This window comes from Trachypithecus francoisi, unplaced genomic scaffold, assembly GCF_009764315.1.
Source record: "Trachypithecus francoisi isolate TF-2019V2 unplaced genomic scaffold, Tfra_2.0 Lachesis_group5, whole genome shotgun sequence".
Taxonomy (NCBI): domain Eukaryota; kingdom Metazoa; phylum Chordata; class Mammalia; order Primates; family Cercopithecidae; genus Trachypithecus; species Trachypithecus francoisi.
In genome coordinates this window covers 99052755-99066999 of record NW_022681470.1, presented here as the reverse complement: position 1 = coordinate 99066999, position 14245 = coordinate 99052755, and the positions used below count along the sequence as shown (strand labels likewise).

The window sequence follows — 14245 nt, the reverse complement described above, 5'->3', positions numbered from 1 at the left end:
CCAACATAAGCAAATGTTTAAAGATGTCTGAGCAGGAGAAATGATCAAAGAGGTTCTTGAGGACTAATCTCACCAATTACTTCTCCTCCAGAGTTAAAATATCAAATCTATCACCTCTTCCCCCTTCCTCACTCTGTAACATCCTTCCCAGTGAACATCATCCCCAGGAGGAGCCCAAAACCAGCAACTAAGGCTCTCTCATGTCAGTGAAAGGATTCCAGCTGGTGAGCCCCACCACTGTGGGGACAAACTCAATTGAGTTGAGCTATGACCTCTGGGATGGAGGCTCACAACCACCTAATTCCACCCTCAATGTACTCAGCCACCACTACCCAGGATTTACATCCAGGGTGCACTCTGAAGAGAATAAAACCAGTGATATTTCTTTTCAATTCTAAAGCATAGGTATTTCCCCCTAAAACACAGGGAAGGGTCCAGGTTTTCAGAATGACCCTGTTTCTCAAGTCCCTTAACTCCTAACCTAGGAGCTTATCCTCTGGAGAGTTTCTGAAGAAAGGCTTCTCTTTGCCTCAGTTTCCTTATCTGTAAAATGGGTGATAATAACGGTACTACTTCCTGAGGTCCTGGTGAGAATTAGATGAGTCAATATGTATAAAGGGCCTAGAACACTACCTGGCACATAGTAAGTGCTCCGTAGGTGTTAGCTTAACTTAATTATGAACTTTAGTTCTTTCATCTTATTTGTACTGCTTTCTATTTGTGATCATATATTTTTCAATTACTAAGCATTAACAGTGGCCTTGTAAGAGACTATTTCAGCCCTAGTGCACCTTTGGGGCAGCAGTTTGGCTGGTGGCTTATAAACAGTCATCCCCCAGATCAGAGGCACCCATGCTTTTCTATAGACCCTGTGTAAGTTGTATCTGTTAATTTCATTCATTGAGAAATATATACTGTAGATAAAAGAATCCAGCAAAGCCTTTAAATTAATTGGTAACTTTATTAATAACAATAGCATCTACACACATTTGAAAACACACATGTAGGAGACAGTTAAGATTTATTCAGTCTGTGATAATGTCTAGAGCTCATTTGGATTCATCAGACCCCTGCTATCAACTCCAAAAACCCTTAGCCAAAAACAGAGTTGAATCACTCATCAAACCATCAGTGTCTTCCTCGGCAGAATCAAGGGTTGGACAGAAAGACTAAATATTCTGTACCTCCACAAAATAAAACTAAAATGCAATTGTCCTGCATCTGAGAATACAAGGGTGGACAGTATGAGCTGCATGACTGTGAACCAATGAGGCTTCCCTTGGCCTCATTTGTAAAAAGGAGATTAACCCTGTAGTCCTGCCTATCTTGCATGGCCTCCTGAAAAGCAAATGAGGTGGACTGTCAATTAAAAGCTCCTCTCCTTTAAGAGGGGAACACCAAGAGGGGAGAGTAAGAAAAGAAGGAAAAGGCTCTTTCCAGTGACCAATACGCTGAATTTGATGAAAATCCAAAAGAGGTTATGCTAAACTGGGAAGCATAAGGGTGGATCTACCATTGCCACCTCCTCTTTGATGCAAAAAAAATCTTAACACGGCCCCCTCCCAGCTGTTGCACTGAGGTGACTAAGGATACATTTGAGGAAGTAGCTCCAAAAACATTTCCATTTTCACCGTGCCTTCACATACATCTAATGGAAATGAACAGCACCCATCATCCATCCACGAAAGCGATTAAGAAAAGGATGGGATGGAAAAACTAACCCAACAATATTACACCAATACGTAGTATTTAAGTAAGTGTCCATAATGTGCCAGGCTGAAGATGCACGGGAAAACCACACCAGCCGGTCTGTCAAGGGCTTGAGAATACCATAAACAAGAAAACAGACGAACCAATTTCAGACAGCTGCTAGAAGGAAGATAAAATGAGACAGGCAAGTCTGAGTGGCGCGAATTCCTTAGTGGATGACGTAGGTCTCTGAGAGGTGACTTTTGAGCCCATATCTACACGGTAAGTGCCTCGCAGTGACCTGGGGCCGTAGCCTTACCATTTAAAGCAGAGACCATTAAATGCGAAAATTATCAACAAAACGAGAAATAGGAATTTCAAAGTCTCAAAGTGAACGACGGAAACTGAAATCTACAAATTGGAAAAAGGCGCAGAATTTGAATATTCATGTCGCCCAATCAGGAAAAGGCTGGGACTCGGCTGCGCGGGCTTCGTCCAAACTACACAGAACGGCTGGTATCCACAGGAGACCCCATCGCACGGCAGAACTGGTGACCGGACACAAAAGGTGCTGCCAAGCGTCAGTCATACAGAGCTGTCACGCAGTGTTTGCGGAACCTGGGCTGAATTGTGTCCTGGAGTTCTCTTAAATAACAGCCGAACTCAGCCACTTCGTTTTAGAATGAAACAGACCCAAGAAGCCACCAGAGCGCCAGTGTGGGGCGCGAGTGGGGGCGGGTAAAGAGGCGGATTCCCAACATCCTAATTGAGAACCGACTCCTGGGAAAGCTAAGCAGCACAATGAGTGAAGACACGCTCTAGATTGAAAAGCAAATCCAATCATGCACCAGGGACCTCAAGTTCCAAATGGTTAAAAAGCTACGTGTGCCACTTCCCATGACCTTTACACTAAAATAACTTACTTTATGAGAAGAAACTAAGGGAGTAAGTGAACAAGCTCTTTTCTAGTGATTAGGTGGGTGGCTCTGAAAAGAGCCTTTGGAGTCAAGCAGCCGGCGACTCGAGCGAGCGAGCGCCAGGTCCCGGCAGGGACTCACTTGGAGCTGGTGTACTTGGTGACAGCCTTGGTGCCCTCGGACACGGCGTGCTTGGCCAGCTCGCCGGGCAGCAGCAGGCGCACGGCCGTCTGGATCTCGCGGGACGTGATGGTGGAGCGCTTGTTGTAGTGCGCCAGGCGGGACGCCTCTCCCGCGATGCGCTCGAAAATGTCGTTGACGAAGGAGTTCATGATGCCCATGGCCTTGGACGAGATGCCGGTGTCGGGGTGGACCTGCTTTAGCACCTTGTACACGTAGATGGAGTAGCTCTCCTTGCGGCTGCGCTTGCGCTTCTTGCCGTCTTTCTTCTGGGCTTTGGTGACGGCTTTCTTGGAGCCCTTTTTAGGAGCCGGAGCGGATTTTGCCGGTTCAGGCATGGTAAGACACAGTACAAACGCGGCTTAGCCAAGAAAAGAAGTAAGAGAATGGGCGGGCCTGATTCTTTTATAACCACCTTATGCAAATTAGGGCTCCGAAAGTCATTCGTTTCCATTGGTCCGTGTGCGGACCTTGCGTTTTCAGCAATGCGTACGCAACAACACCGACTCTTGACTTGATTGGCCGGTTCTGAAGCCATATTAGGACCAATGAAAAACTCGTTCTAGACCCCACCCCTAGGAAAGCTTATAAAGGCTTTCCTCTTGGTTCTTTTTCAAGCTTATTTTGTAGCGAGGTTCTGAGCATTTTCTGTGTTTAACCTTGATTTCAGTCATGTCTGGTCGTGGCAAACAAGGAGGCAAGGCTCGCGCCAAGGCCAAGTCGCGCTCGTCCCGCGCTGGCCTCCAGTTCCCGGTAGGGCGAGTGCACCGCTTGCTACGCAAAGGCAACTACGCGGAGCGGGTGGGGGCTGGCGCGCCCGTCTACATGGCGGCGGTCCTCGAGTACCTGACCGCCGAGATCCTGGAGCTGGCGGGCAACGCGGCTCGGGACAACAAGAAGACGCGCATCATCCCTCGTCACCTCCAGCTGGCCATCCGCAACGACGAGGAACTGAACAAGCTGCTGGGCAAAGTCACCATCGCCCAGGGCGGCGTTTTGCCTAACATCCAGGCCGTTCTGTTACCAAAGAAAACCGAAAGCCACAAAGCCAAAAGCAAATAAATGCAGACAAACAAACCAAAGACCAAAGGCTCTTTTTAGAGCCACCCAAGTTTTCAAAAAAAGAGCTAATGCGCTATTTCGTGATCAGCCCTTCATTTGACACTTTGGTGGCTCTTAAAAGAGCCTTTGGGGTGAATGAGTATGGTGTCAAGCCTCTTAATTACTTGTTCTTGCCAGGCTTGTGACTCTCCGTTTTCTTGGGCAACAGGACAGCTTGGATATTGGGCAAGACGCCGCCCTGGGCAATGGTGACACCCCCGAGTAACTTGTTGAGCTCTTCGTCATTCCTCACGGCTAGTTGCAGATGGCGAGGGATGATGCGCGTCTTCTTGTTGTCCCGAGCCGCGTTGCCCGCTAGCTCCAGAATTTCCGCGGTCAGGTACTCGAGGACCGCCGCCAGGTACACCGGGGCGCCTGCCCCCACCCGCTCCGCGTAGTTGCCCTTGCGCAGCAAGCGGTGCACTCGCCCCACCGGGAACTGGAGGCCAGCGCGGGACGAGCGCGACTTGGCCTTAGCGCGGGCCTTGCCTCCCTGCTTTCCGCGTCCTGACATTACGGCTAAAATTGCAGTTACAGCTTCTTTTACAAGGAGAAGAATGTGGAAAGAATAACCAATTTGATGTAATTTATAAGAGCTACCGGGAGGGGTGAAGGGAAGTCGTTTGATTGGCTAAAAGCGGAGCCGTATCCAACAGCCAATAGAAAAGCAGAAAGGCGCCTCTTGGTTTGCATCCTGGCTTGAAAGGAAATGACGGATTTCGTAAATATCTACCAATCGCTGAGAGCCACATTAAAGTCCCTTATTTGCATGCCAGGATCTTTAAAGAGAGTAGGCTTTCAAACAAAATGCTGGTTCTGTCTTGCACTATGGGTTTTTGCTTTGCTTTGTTTAGTTTACAGCCGGTAAATCCCAACATGGACTCTTAAGAAACTGCAGAAGACATCCGTAGACTGAGAGTTACTCTCACGCAAGAGTAGGGGATTCTGAAGCCGCTGATCCCCTTGAGCTCTAAACTACCAAGTCCCGCCCCGCCCTTTCTGTCTCGTCACAGCCAAATTCCCTTTAAAAATACAAGTACTACTAAGGCTTCCTCCTTTCTCGCCCCTCAACTTAAGTCGCCCGCAGCGACTCCGCCCCACCCCACCCGCCTGCACTCCTTGGAATTCAGTTTGACCGAGGCTAGATTTGTCATCCTCTTGACCTCCAGGAGGCGGCCTTGAAACTTACTCCCTTGGCTTTCAAAATGTCGCCCTCCGTTTTTCTTCTTACCTCGCCGACTTTTCTTATCCTGCTTCCCCATGCCATCTCTAAATCTGCGAGTCCAGCTGGATTCTGCTTCTCTATCTCCAATTCTTCACTTATCCCGAAGAGTCTTACCTATTTATATGCTTTCAACTAACATCCAAATTTGTTTCAGAAGCTCAGACCCTTGTGCCTAACTGCTTACTGAATACTTCAACCTACTACTTGTCCCAATGAGCACCTCAAACTCAAACTCAACCTCAGCCTATTCGAACGCGAATTCATGCAAACAACCTCCCCTCTTTACCCTCTTCCTGAAATGCGCCAGCATACTTACAGATAACTATGCCGAAATCTACTTTACTCTTCCCTTCGTCTCAGCATGTCCAGTCAGTTGCTTCCTTAACATCCCTTCAAACTTTTTCTCCATGCTCCCTTGTCCACCTCATCATCATCCCTTAGATTTCAGCAACAGCCGGGAAAGGGTAACTTTGCCGTCAGGCATTAATTGCTGGTGTGACTCCAGCGGCCTTAGAAATCTTTCCTGAAAGCTCTTCTTTTTTTCTTTTATCTCATATAACAGATGAATCTGAAAGCTCTTGTGTTTCTTCCTCCTCAACGTCCCATCTCTGGGAATTCTACATCTCCTACACCATTCTCACCCTTTCCTTAGTATCCCTTAAGGTCAGGTAGAATGCTAGAGAGAAAAAATAGACTTGTGGGTTTTTTTGTTTTTTTGAGGCGGAGTTTCGCTCTGTCGGCCAGGCTGGAGCACTTCTGAGCTCACTGCAACCTCCACCACCACCTCCTCTACCCCGCCCCCACCCACCCGGGTTCAAGCGATCCTCCCATCTCAGCCTCCCGAGTAGCTGGGATGACAGACGTCCACCACCATGCCCGGCTAATTTTTGTATTTTTAGTAGAGATGGGGTTTCATCTCTACTAATGTTGACCAGGCTAATCTCTAACTCCTGATCTCAAATCTCGAATGTTGGCCAGGCTGGTCTCGAACTCCTGACCTCAAATGATCTGCCCGCCTCAACCTCCCAAAGTTCTGGGATTACAGGCGTGAGCCATTGCACCCGGCCAGAAAATACTTAAATCTTATTCTTTGACACCTTTTCTGATGTTCTCTCCTTTATTCTCACCAGTTTATTCAACTGGCATTTATTGGATGTGTGCTGTTGGGCAATGGGTGTATAGATAATTGAAAGTAGTACAAACAAGTCTGTGATGAAATGCCTCCAGAAAATGGAGGAAATATGGTGAACTCTGAGAGTTGAATTAGTTAAAATCAGCTACGTATAGAGATTACTCCTGGTAAGAATGCTGGTATAGATTTGGGAAACACCAAAGTTCAGACAGAGATGACGAGGGTGTAACCTAAGATCCTTCTAATCCAATTGATTGTATCATTTGAGAAGATGAATGTTAACAGAAAGGTGCGGTCTACATAGAGTCCAAACAGGTGGCAATTGTAGCAGGAATATGTTATGTTTTCACCAACAATAAAATATATCTGGCAGAGGCAAAGTTTGGCCTACTAGAAAAGGGTCCTTGGTTATGAAAGCATCAGACTTTTCTCACAGCCTGGGTGAAATATTTCTGAAGACTATCCAAGTTCCTTCATTCAGATTCTGTGCTCAATTAACAACTTTCTGATTGTTCTATTCCAAGATAAAAACATAAGACTGAAGTAGGGGGAGCCAGTTATAGAAAGATGTTCATCATAGAATTCAATGAATTTGCATTTTGGACTAATCATAAATTTCGTGTGTACTTTGTTAGCATGGGTCCCTCCCCAAGAAGCCAGTCAGTCCTAGAAGTTCTAATAGTGTCAACTTTTCAGACCTAAAGGGCTGAGAACAAAACCCAGATGATAGGGGACCCTACCACAATCCTGGCACCCCATAAGGCCCTGCTTGAGGGGCATGCTGACCTTCCTTTCTTTCTCTGACCTCCTCTTTTTTTTTTTTTCCCCCAGACAGAGTCTCACTCTGTCACCCAGGCTGGAGTACAGTGGCAGAATCTCAGCTCACTGCAACCTCTGCTTCTTGGGTTTAAGTGATTCTCATGCCTCAGCCGACAAATAGCTGAGATTACAGGCATGCGCCACCACATCCAGCTAATTTTTGTATTTTTAGTAGAAACAGGGTTTTGCCTTGTTGTCCAGGCTGGTCTCGAACTCCCAAAGTGCTGGGATTACAGGTGTGAGCCACTGCGCCTGGACTTGACCTCTGATTTCTTTTTTACTTCTATCACAGTGCTCTGTGCCATAAGAAGGGTGAAAGAAAAAAAAGATAATGTTGAAACCCTACTATGATAAACCCCACAGTAGCAACTGCCTACAAAGTAGATAAAATTATGTGTTTCACAAATAAACTGAAGCTCACAGGGATTAAAACAATTGCTGGGCTGGGTGCGGTGGCTCACGCCTGTAATCCCAGCACTTTGGGAGACCAAGGCAGATGGCTTTTACCCAGGAGTTTGAGACCAGCCTGGGCAACATGGCGAAACCCCATCTCTACAAAAAATACAAAAATTAACTGAGTGTGGTGGGGCACACACCTGTGACTTGTGGTCTCAGCTACTTGGGAGGCTGAGGTTGGAGGATTACTTGAGCCCAGAAGGCAGAGGTTGCAGTGAGCCGAAACAGCGCCACTGCATTCCAGCCTGGGCGACACAGCAAGACTCTATCTCAAAGTAATAATAATAATAATAATTGCTGAAGGTCACACAGCCACATGATTAGAGTCTAGGTCTGCCTGACTCAAAGAACATGCTCCTCATGATGTCATTCACACTCTCACTAACTAGATGTTGGGCTTAATGAAGTCATTTCATTTATTCAGCCATTGTTTCTTCCTCTGTACAAAAAAAGCAAGAAAGAATTATTAGAGGAGAACTTCCCTACTCCCACACAAATATCCTTGCTGTGCCCACATCTCTTCGTTCGTATCCTGGTGACAGCACTCACCATTCGGTACTGTGCTTTTTTTTTTTTTTTTTTTTGAGATGGAGTTTCGCTCTGTCGCCTAGACTGGAGTGCAATGGCACAATCTCCACCCACTGCAACCTCTGCCTCCCAGGTTCAAGAGATTCTCCTGCCTCAGTCTCCCTAGTAGCTGGGATTACAGGAATGTGCCACCATACCTGTCTAATTTTTGTATTTTTAGTAGAAGTGGGATTTCACTGGATTTGCAAACTGCAAGGTCCTAACCAAAGTAAGTCCTATAGATGCCATCTTTGTAGCAGCTTTCTAATCAATTTACTTCTCTCTAGCCCATCTTGTGCCTTCACTCAGGTTATCTTTCACCCAGACTACCAACAAAGACTTTTCTACTCCTCTCGCTGCTTCTACTCTTCCCACTCCTCACCAGAGTGGCCTTTCTAATAAACATTCTGATTCTTTTCTCACCATCTACTCTCTCCCCAGGTGATCACATACCACACCTCAGCCCCACCCCCATGATCTCATTTCATCTTCAACAACCCCTAAGAGATGTCTCAAATATACTTCTCAGATGCTAAAATTAGTGGGAAAAAAATTAATGGAGAAATAGGAAAGTAGATAGACTTAAAGAATCTTCCACAATTACAGACAGAAAAGGAAATTTATAGTGGAAAAGCCTGACAGATACCATCTTAATCAAATGATCAGAATTATCACTAGTAATAAGAAAAATAAAGATCACGTGCCCTGGTAAGTTTCACAGAGAAGAATTCAACATTACTTGTGCAGTATTCTGGCCAAAAAATGCATGTGCTACATTTTAATCATAAAGAAACCCAGATTGAGGGACATTCTACAAAATAAATGTCTGTAACTTCAAAACTGCCCAAGTCATGAAAGACAAAGAAAATCTAGGAAACTATTCCAAGTTAATGGAAAACAAAGAGATATAACAACTGAATGCAACATGTGATCCTAGATCGGATCCTGGACCAGAAAATATTTCATCTTATATATAGGATAGAAGTGAACAATTGGCAAATTTTGAATAAGGTCTGTAGATTAGATAATAGTACTGTATCTATGTTAATTTCTAGAGTCTGACAGTTATATTCTGGTCATGTGAGAAAAATGTCTTTTTTTTTTAAATAAATATACATTAGTCAGGATTCTCCAGGGAAACAGAACCAATAGTAGATAGATTGATAGATTGACAGATAGTTTTATTATAAAAAATTGGCTTTTTGATTATGGAAGCTAATAAATCCCAAGATCCCCGAGATCTTCAGGGTAAGCTGGCAAGCTGAAGACCCAAGAAAGGTGATGATATAGTTCCAGTCCAAATCCAAAGGCCTGAGAACCAATGGTGTAGTTCCAGTCCAAAGGCCGAGTCTAAGACCTAGATGGGGCCAGTGTTTACTTCTGAGTCTGAAGGCTGGGAAAAGCCAACGTCCTGCCGTCTCAAAGCAGTCAGGCAGAAGGAAGTCTCTCTTACTCAGGAGAGGGTCCGTCTTTTTGTTCTAGTCAAGCTTTCAACTGGTTAGATGGGACCCACCTACATTAGGGAGGGCAATTTACTCCGTCTACCAATTCAAATGTTAATTTCATTCAAAATACACTCACAGAAACACCCAAATTTTGCCAAATATCTGAGCACCAATCCTCTAGAAGTTGGCACATTAACCATCACAGGCCGGGCGTAGTGGCTCACCCTTGTAATCCCAGCACTTTAGGAGGCTGCGGTGGGCAGATCACCTGAGGTCGGGAGTTCGAGACCACCCTGGCCAACATGGTGAAACCCCCCCTATCCACTAAAAACGCAAAAATTAGCCAGGCACTATGGTCCACGCCTGTAATCCCATCACTTTGGGAGGCTGAGGCAGGCGGATCACTTGAGGTCAGGAGTTCCAGGGCAGGAGGATCACTTGAGGTCAGGAGTTCCAGACCAGTCTGGCCAACATAGTGAAACCCCATCTCTACTAGAAATACAAAAAAATTTAGCCGAGTGTGGTGGCACCCACCTGTAGTCCCAGCTACTCAGGAGGCTGAGGCAGGAGAATCACTTGAACCCAGAAAGTGGAGGTTGCAGTGGGCCAAGATGGCGCCACTGCACTCCAGTCTGGGCGACATAGAGTGAGATTCCATTTTTAAAAAAAAAAGAATTTTGGGCCGGGCACAGTGGCTCACGTCTGTAATCCTGGTAATCCTGGGTGGCCGAGGAGGGCAGATCACCTGAGGTTGGGAGTTCCAGACCAGCCTGATCAACATGGAGAAACCCCGTCTCTACTAAAAATACAAAATTAGCTGGGCGTGGTGGCACATGCCTGTAATCCCAGTTACTCAGGAGACTGAGGCAGGAGACTTGCTTGAACCCAGGAGGCAGAGGTTGCAGTGAGCCGAGATCACGCCATTGCACTCCAGCCTGGGCAACAAGAGCAAAACTCCGTCTCAAAAAAAAAAAAAAAAAAAGAATTTTGCACCTAACTCAAGTGAGTCAGCAGAAATAATTATTATTATTTCATTATTATTATACACACATACATTAAAAGAGAGATACAAAGACAAGTCTGGCAAAATGTTATCAGTGAATCTAGGTGAACAGTGGATAAATGGGTTGCTCATTGTATTAATCTTGCAACTTTTCTGGAAGTTTTAAATTTTTTTTAAAGGCTAGGGAAAACAGTGTATGTCATAGGTTAAATTTCTTGAGTGTGATGAGGATATTGTGGTTATGTGGGAGAATATCTTTGTTCTTAGGAGATACATTTTGGAGTAGTTAGGGGTGAAATGTCATGCTACCTGCAACTTATTTTCAAATTGTCCATCCAAAAAAGTACATAAATATATTTTAAAGTATATGTAAAGTACTTAAATATATGAGTATATATGTACAAGTATAAAATAAATATAAATGTAAAAAATGGTGGGCCAAGTGAAAGGTAGAGGGTGTTGCTTTGAACTATTCAACTTTTCTATGGCTTTAACATTTTTCAAAATGAGAAGTTGGGGAAAAACATTTAGAAATATGTAAATATATTAAGGATACAAAATAAAATTTAAATAAATTTAAAAGTTAAGAATCGCCGAGTGCGGTGGCTCACACCTGTAATCCCAGCTCTCAGGGAGGCAGAGTCAGGAGGATAGTTTGAGCCCAGAAGTTCAAGACCTGCCTGGGCAATAGCCAGACCCCATTCTCCACAAAAAGGAAGAAAAAACAAAGACAAAAGAATATATATAAGCGTAAAAGTTAAGAATCATCCTGGAAAAATTATATCCTGTTACATCCCTGCTTAAAACCTCAGTAGCTTCCCACTACTTCTAGGATAAAGACAAAATTGCCTAACAAGGGCTACAAGGTCTGGGGAGGTCTGGGCCCTTCCTCTCCTTCCGGTACCCTACTCATCACTATCATCTGCCCCCTAGGCTCCAACCACACATAACCACACCCTAACTACACCAGAAAGACTCCCTCAAAATTCTCTCTCCTCCTGTCCTTTATACATGTGGCTACCATAGCCAAAACCTCACTATGAGGGACTGAGAAATGGATTTTCATGTTGTTTCCGCCAAACTGTTTCCCTAAATCTCGGAAATATTCTCTGCCCGACCCTCATTCCACCTCTCCAACCCCGGCCAAGTCTGGGTAACTTGCCTCCGTAGCATCCTGTGTTTATCTCATCGGAGCACTTAGTACCAGTACTGCAATTGTCTGCTCACTTACAGTGCTCTGTAAACTCCTTGAAGACAGGGTCTGACTTGACTCTCCAGTCCCCAGCACTAGTCTAGGGCACAGTAATTATGTATTCAATCAGACTTCCATTTTCTTGTATATAAAATAAAGGAATTGGGCTGGATGATCTACAATATCTATTGGCAGTAAAATAGATCTAATAATCCCAACCCCAGCTGCGCGTGAAATCCCTTTTTCTTCGCGTTGCTGGGTTCAGAGTTTCTGACGACCTTACCGGTGGAGAGAATCCGAGACTACAGTTCCCATGAGCCCTTAGGGCACCACGTGGTGCCTGACTGTCCTACTAATGCACAGCAAGGACTCCATTTCCCAGCGTGCCTCAGGAAGGGCGCCAGGACTGCATTTTGCTCCGGAGCGTCCAGAGTCCTGGCCTTGAGCGGCAATCGCAGTATCTGAGGTTGAGCGGCAGGTAAAAGGGGCTTCTCCTGGGCTTCACAGGGATCACAGGGGCTTCGGCCCAACCACAAGTACGCAGTTGCACATGCCCTACATTTGCCCATTCTTTGCAAATCCCCTAAGGAACGAACGCGCCTCGCTTGCGGGCCTTTCTAATTTCCGCTTGTCCCTCCACTCCCACAGCTGGAGGTCGAATTCACCGAGTCACGTAGAGAAAAGGGGCGGTGTCTCGGATCTCCCTGTGTGGCGTTGAGGCGGTCTCCCGACAGGAGCTGGTGTGGACACCCGGGCGTGGGGTTAGAGCGGATGCGGGGGTCGCGGGGCGGGTGTTGACACTGTGCTCTCACCAGGCGGATCATCTCGACCCTCGCTCCTGGTGTCTGTGTCTCTGGCGTAGCCGATGCTGAGTGGGCGCCTGGTCCCAGGTCTGGTCTCCATGGCTGGCCGGGTCTGTTTGTCCCGGGGCAGCGCGGGATCTGGGGCCATCGGTCCAGTGGAGGCCGCCATTCGCACGAAGTTGGAGCAGGCCCTGAGCCCCGAGGTGCTGGAGCTTCGCAACGAGAGCAGTGGCCACGCGGTCCCGCCTGGCAGTGAGACACACTTCCGCGTGGCTGTGGTGAGCTCTCGTTTCGAGGGACTGAGCCCCCTACAACGACACCGGCTGGTCCATGCAGCACTGGCCGAGGAGCTGACAGGGCCGGTCCATGCACTGGCCATCCAGGCACGGACCCCCGCCCAGTGGAGAGAGAACTCTCAGCTGGACACTAGCCCCCCATGCCTGGGTGGGAACAAGAAAGCTCTAGGAACCCCTTGAACCCCAAGAGAGGGGGAGGACCAGGATCCAAGTGGGCTGAGTGAGCACGAACTACTGAGGCCTTCCCTTCCATACAGTCCAGGATTTGTAAGGGATGAAGACCCCTGAGCCCTATTCTGTTGGGATCCATACATATTCTCCGAAGATAGCAACTTGCTTCAGGTCAAACTGAACCCAAGAAAAGAGAAGAATCACTCACTACTGCTCTTGCCCTGGACTATTCAGGAAGGGCAGCCTGGATGTTCCATGTTAAATCGTGACAGAACTGCACCAAACCTGATGAGTTGGAAACAATCCTATACATTAAAAGAAATTACACTATGAGGCTGTGTTCTTTTTTTTTGAAACGGAGTCTCGCTGTGTCGCACAGGCTGGAGTGCAGTGGCCGGATCTCAGCTCACTGCAAGCTCCGCCTCCCGGGTTTACGCCATTCTCCTGCCTCAGCCTCCCGAGTAGCTGGGACTACAGGAGCCCACCACCTCGCTCGGCTAGTTTTTTGTATTTTTTTAGTAGAGACGGGGTTTCACCGTGTTAGCCAGGATGGTCTCGATCTCCTGACCTCGTGATCCGCCCGTCTCGGCCTCCCAAAGTGCTGGGATTACAGGCTTGAGCCACCGCGCCCGGCGAGGCTGTGTTCTTAATGGACTGCTGAATCAGTGCCACATATGTTCTTGGGAGAAGAAAGATACCTGTAGACTAGTCGGGAACGGCTTTATGAGGGAAGTGATCTACTTGGATCTTTAAAGGAAGGCACAAAATTAACCAGAAAGGAGAGAATAGGTGCTGCAGGCAGGGAGAAGAACCTGAGCAAAGGCATAGACACTGAACTGAGCAATGAGTTAATGGATAAGACAGGCGATATAGGCAGGGACACATTTGAACTTCATGTCGGGGGAATGTTTACCTTCTTTACAGCCTGTCCATTTCCAAAAAGTAGTGCTTGTATTTGTTTAAAAGAAAAATGTTTTTAAAAACCACTAAAACAGTGAAAAGAGAATAAGAACTAAGAAAATGAGTACAGATGATGGAGAAACCTTATATAGCCCTTTTTTTTTTTTTTTTTTTTTTTGAGATGGAGTTTCACTCTTGTCGCCCAGGCTGCAGTGCAGTGGCACAGTCTCGGCTCACTGCAACCTCAGCCTCCTGGGTTCAAGTGATTCTCCTGCCTCAGCCTCCCCAGTAGCTGGGATAACAGGCATGCACCACCACGTCCAGCTATTTTTTGTATTTTTAGTAGAGA

General features: G+C 46.5%; 4 protein-coding genes across 6 annotated transcripts; 2 read left to right on the top strand and 2 right to left on the bottom strand.

The window, feature by feature from the left end:
- Nucleotides 1–941: 941 nt before the first annotated feature.
- LOC117075993 (histone H2B type 2-E) lies at nucleotides 942–3166 on the bottom strand. Its single transcript, XM_033198907.1, has one exon. The coding sequence runs from the start codon at nucleotides 3122–3124 to the stop codon at nucleotides 2744–2746; it is 381 nt and encodes a 126-aa protein (XP_033054798.1). The 5' UTR covers nucleotides 3125–3166; the 3' UTR covers nucleotides 942–2743.
- A 241-nt stretch (nucleotides 3167–3407) lies between these two features.
- On the top strand, nucleotides 3408–3859 carry LOC117075991 (histone H2A type 2-C). Its single transcript, XM_033198906.1, has one exon. It carries the CDS (start codon nucleotides 3459–3461, stop codon nucleotides 3846–3848), a length of 390 nt encoding a protein of 129 aa, XP_033054797.1. The 5' UTR covers nucleotides 3408–3458; the 3' UTR covers nucleotides 3849–3859.
- LOC117075990 (histone H2A type 2-B) lies at nucleotides 3809–4736 on the bottom strand. The gene has a single exon (XM_033198905.1). It carries the CDS (start codon nucleotides 4399–4401, stop codon nucleotides 4009–4011), a length of 393 nt encoding a protein of 130 aa, XP_033054796.1. The 5' UTR covers nucleotides 4402–4736; the 3' UTR covers nucleotides 3809–4008.
- Nucleotides 4737–12095: 7359 nt separating this feature from the next.
- Nucleotides 12096–13329, top strand: BOLA1 (bolA family member 1). Of its 3 annotated transcripts, XM_033198904.1 has the most exons (3): nucleotides 12100–12204; nucleotides 12375–12466; nucleotides 12589–13329. In XM_033198904.1, exon 3 carries the CDS (start codon nucleotides 12592–12594, stop codon nucleotides 13003–13005), a length of 414 nt encoding a protein of 137 aa, XP_033054795.1. In that variant the 5' UTR covers nucleotides 12100–12204; nucleotides 12375–12466; nucleotides 12589–12591; the 3' UTR covers nucleotides 13006–13329. The 3 variants fall into 3 exon arrangements, with proteins under 3 accessions (XP_033054793.1, XP_033054795.1, XP_033054794.1); XM_033198902.1 differs by lacking the exon at nucleotides 12375–12466 and having other exon boundaries at nucleotides 12096–12204; nucleotides 12542–13329; XM_033198903.1 differs by lacking the exon at nucleotides 12375–12466 and having other exon boundaries at nucleotides 12106–12204.
- Nucleotides 13330–14245: the final 916 nt, after the last annotated feature.

What these genes read in the sequence shown, in the direction of transcription:
- LOC117075991 (XM_033198906.1), top strand. Translation starts at nt 3,459, where the DNA reads ATGTCTGGTCGTGGCAAACAAGGAGGCAAGGCTCGCGCCAAGGCCAAG.
- LOC117075990 (XM_033198905.1), bottom strand. Translation starts at nt 4,401, where the DNA reads ATGTCAGGACGCGGAAAGCAGGGAGGCAAGGCCCGCGCTAAGGCCAAG.
- LOC117075993 (XM_033198907.1), bottom strand. Translation starts at nt 3,124, where the DNA reads ATGCCTGAACCGGCAAAATCCGCTCCGGCTCCTAAAAAGGGCTCCAAG.
- BOLA1 (XM_033198902.1), top strand. Translation starts at nt 12,592, where the DNA reads ATGCTGAGTGGGCGCCTGGTCCCAGGTCTGGTCTCCATGGCTGGCCGG.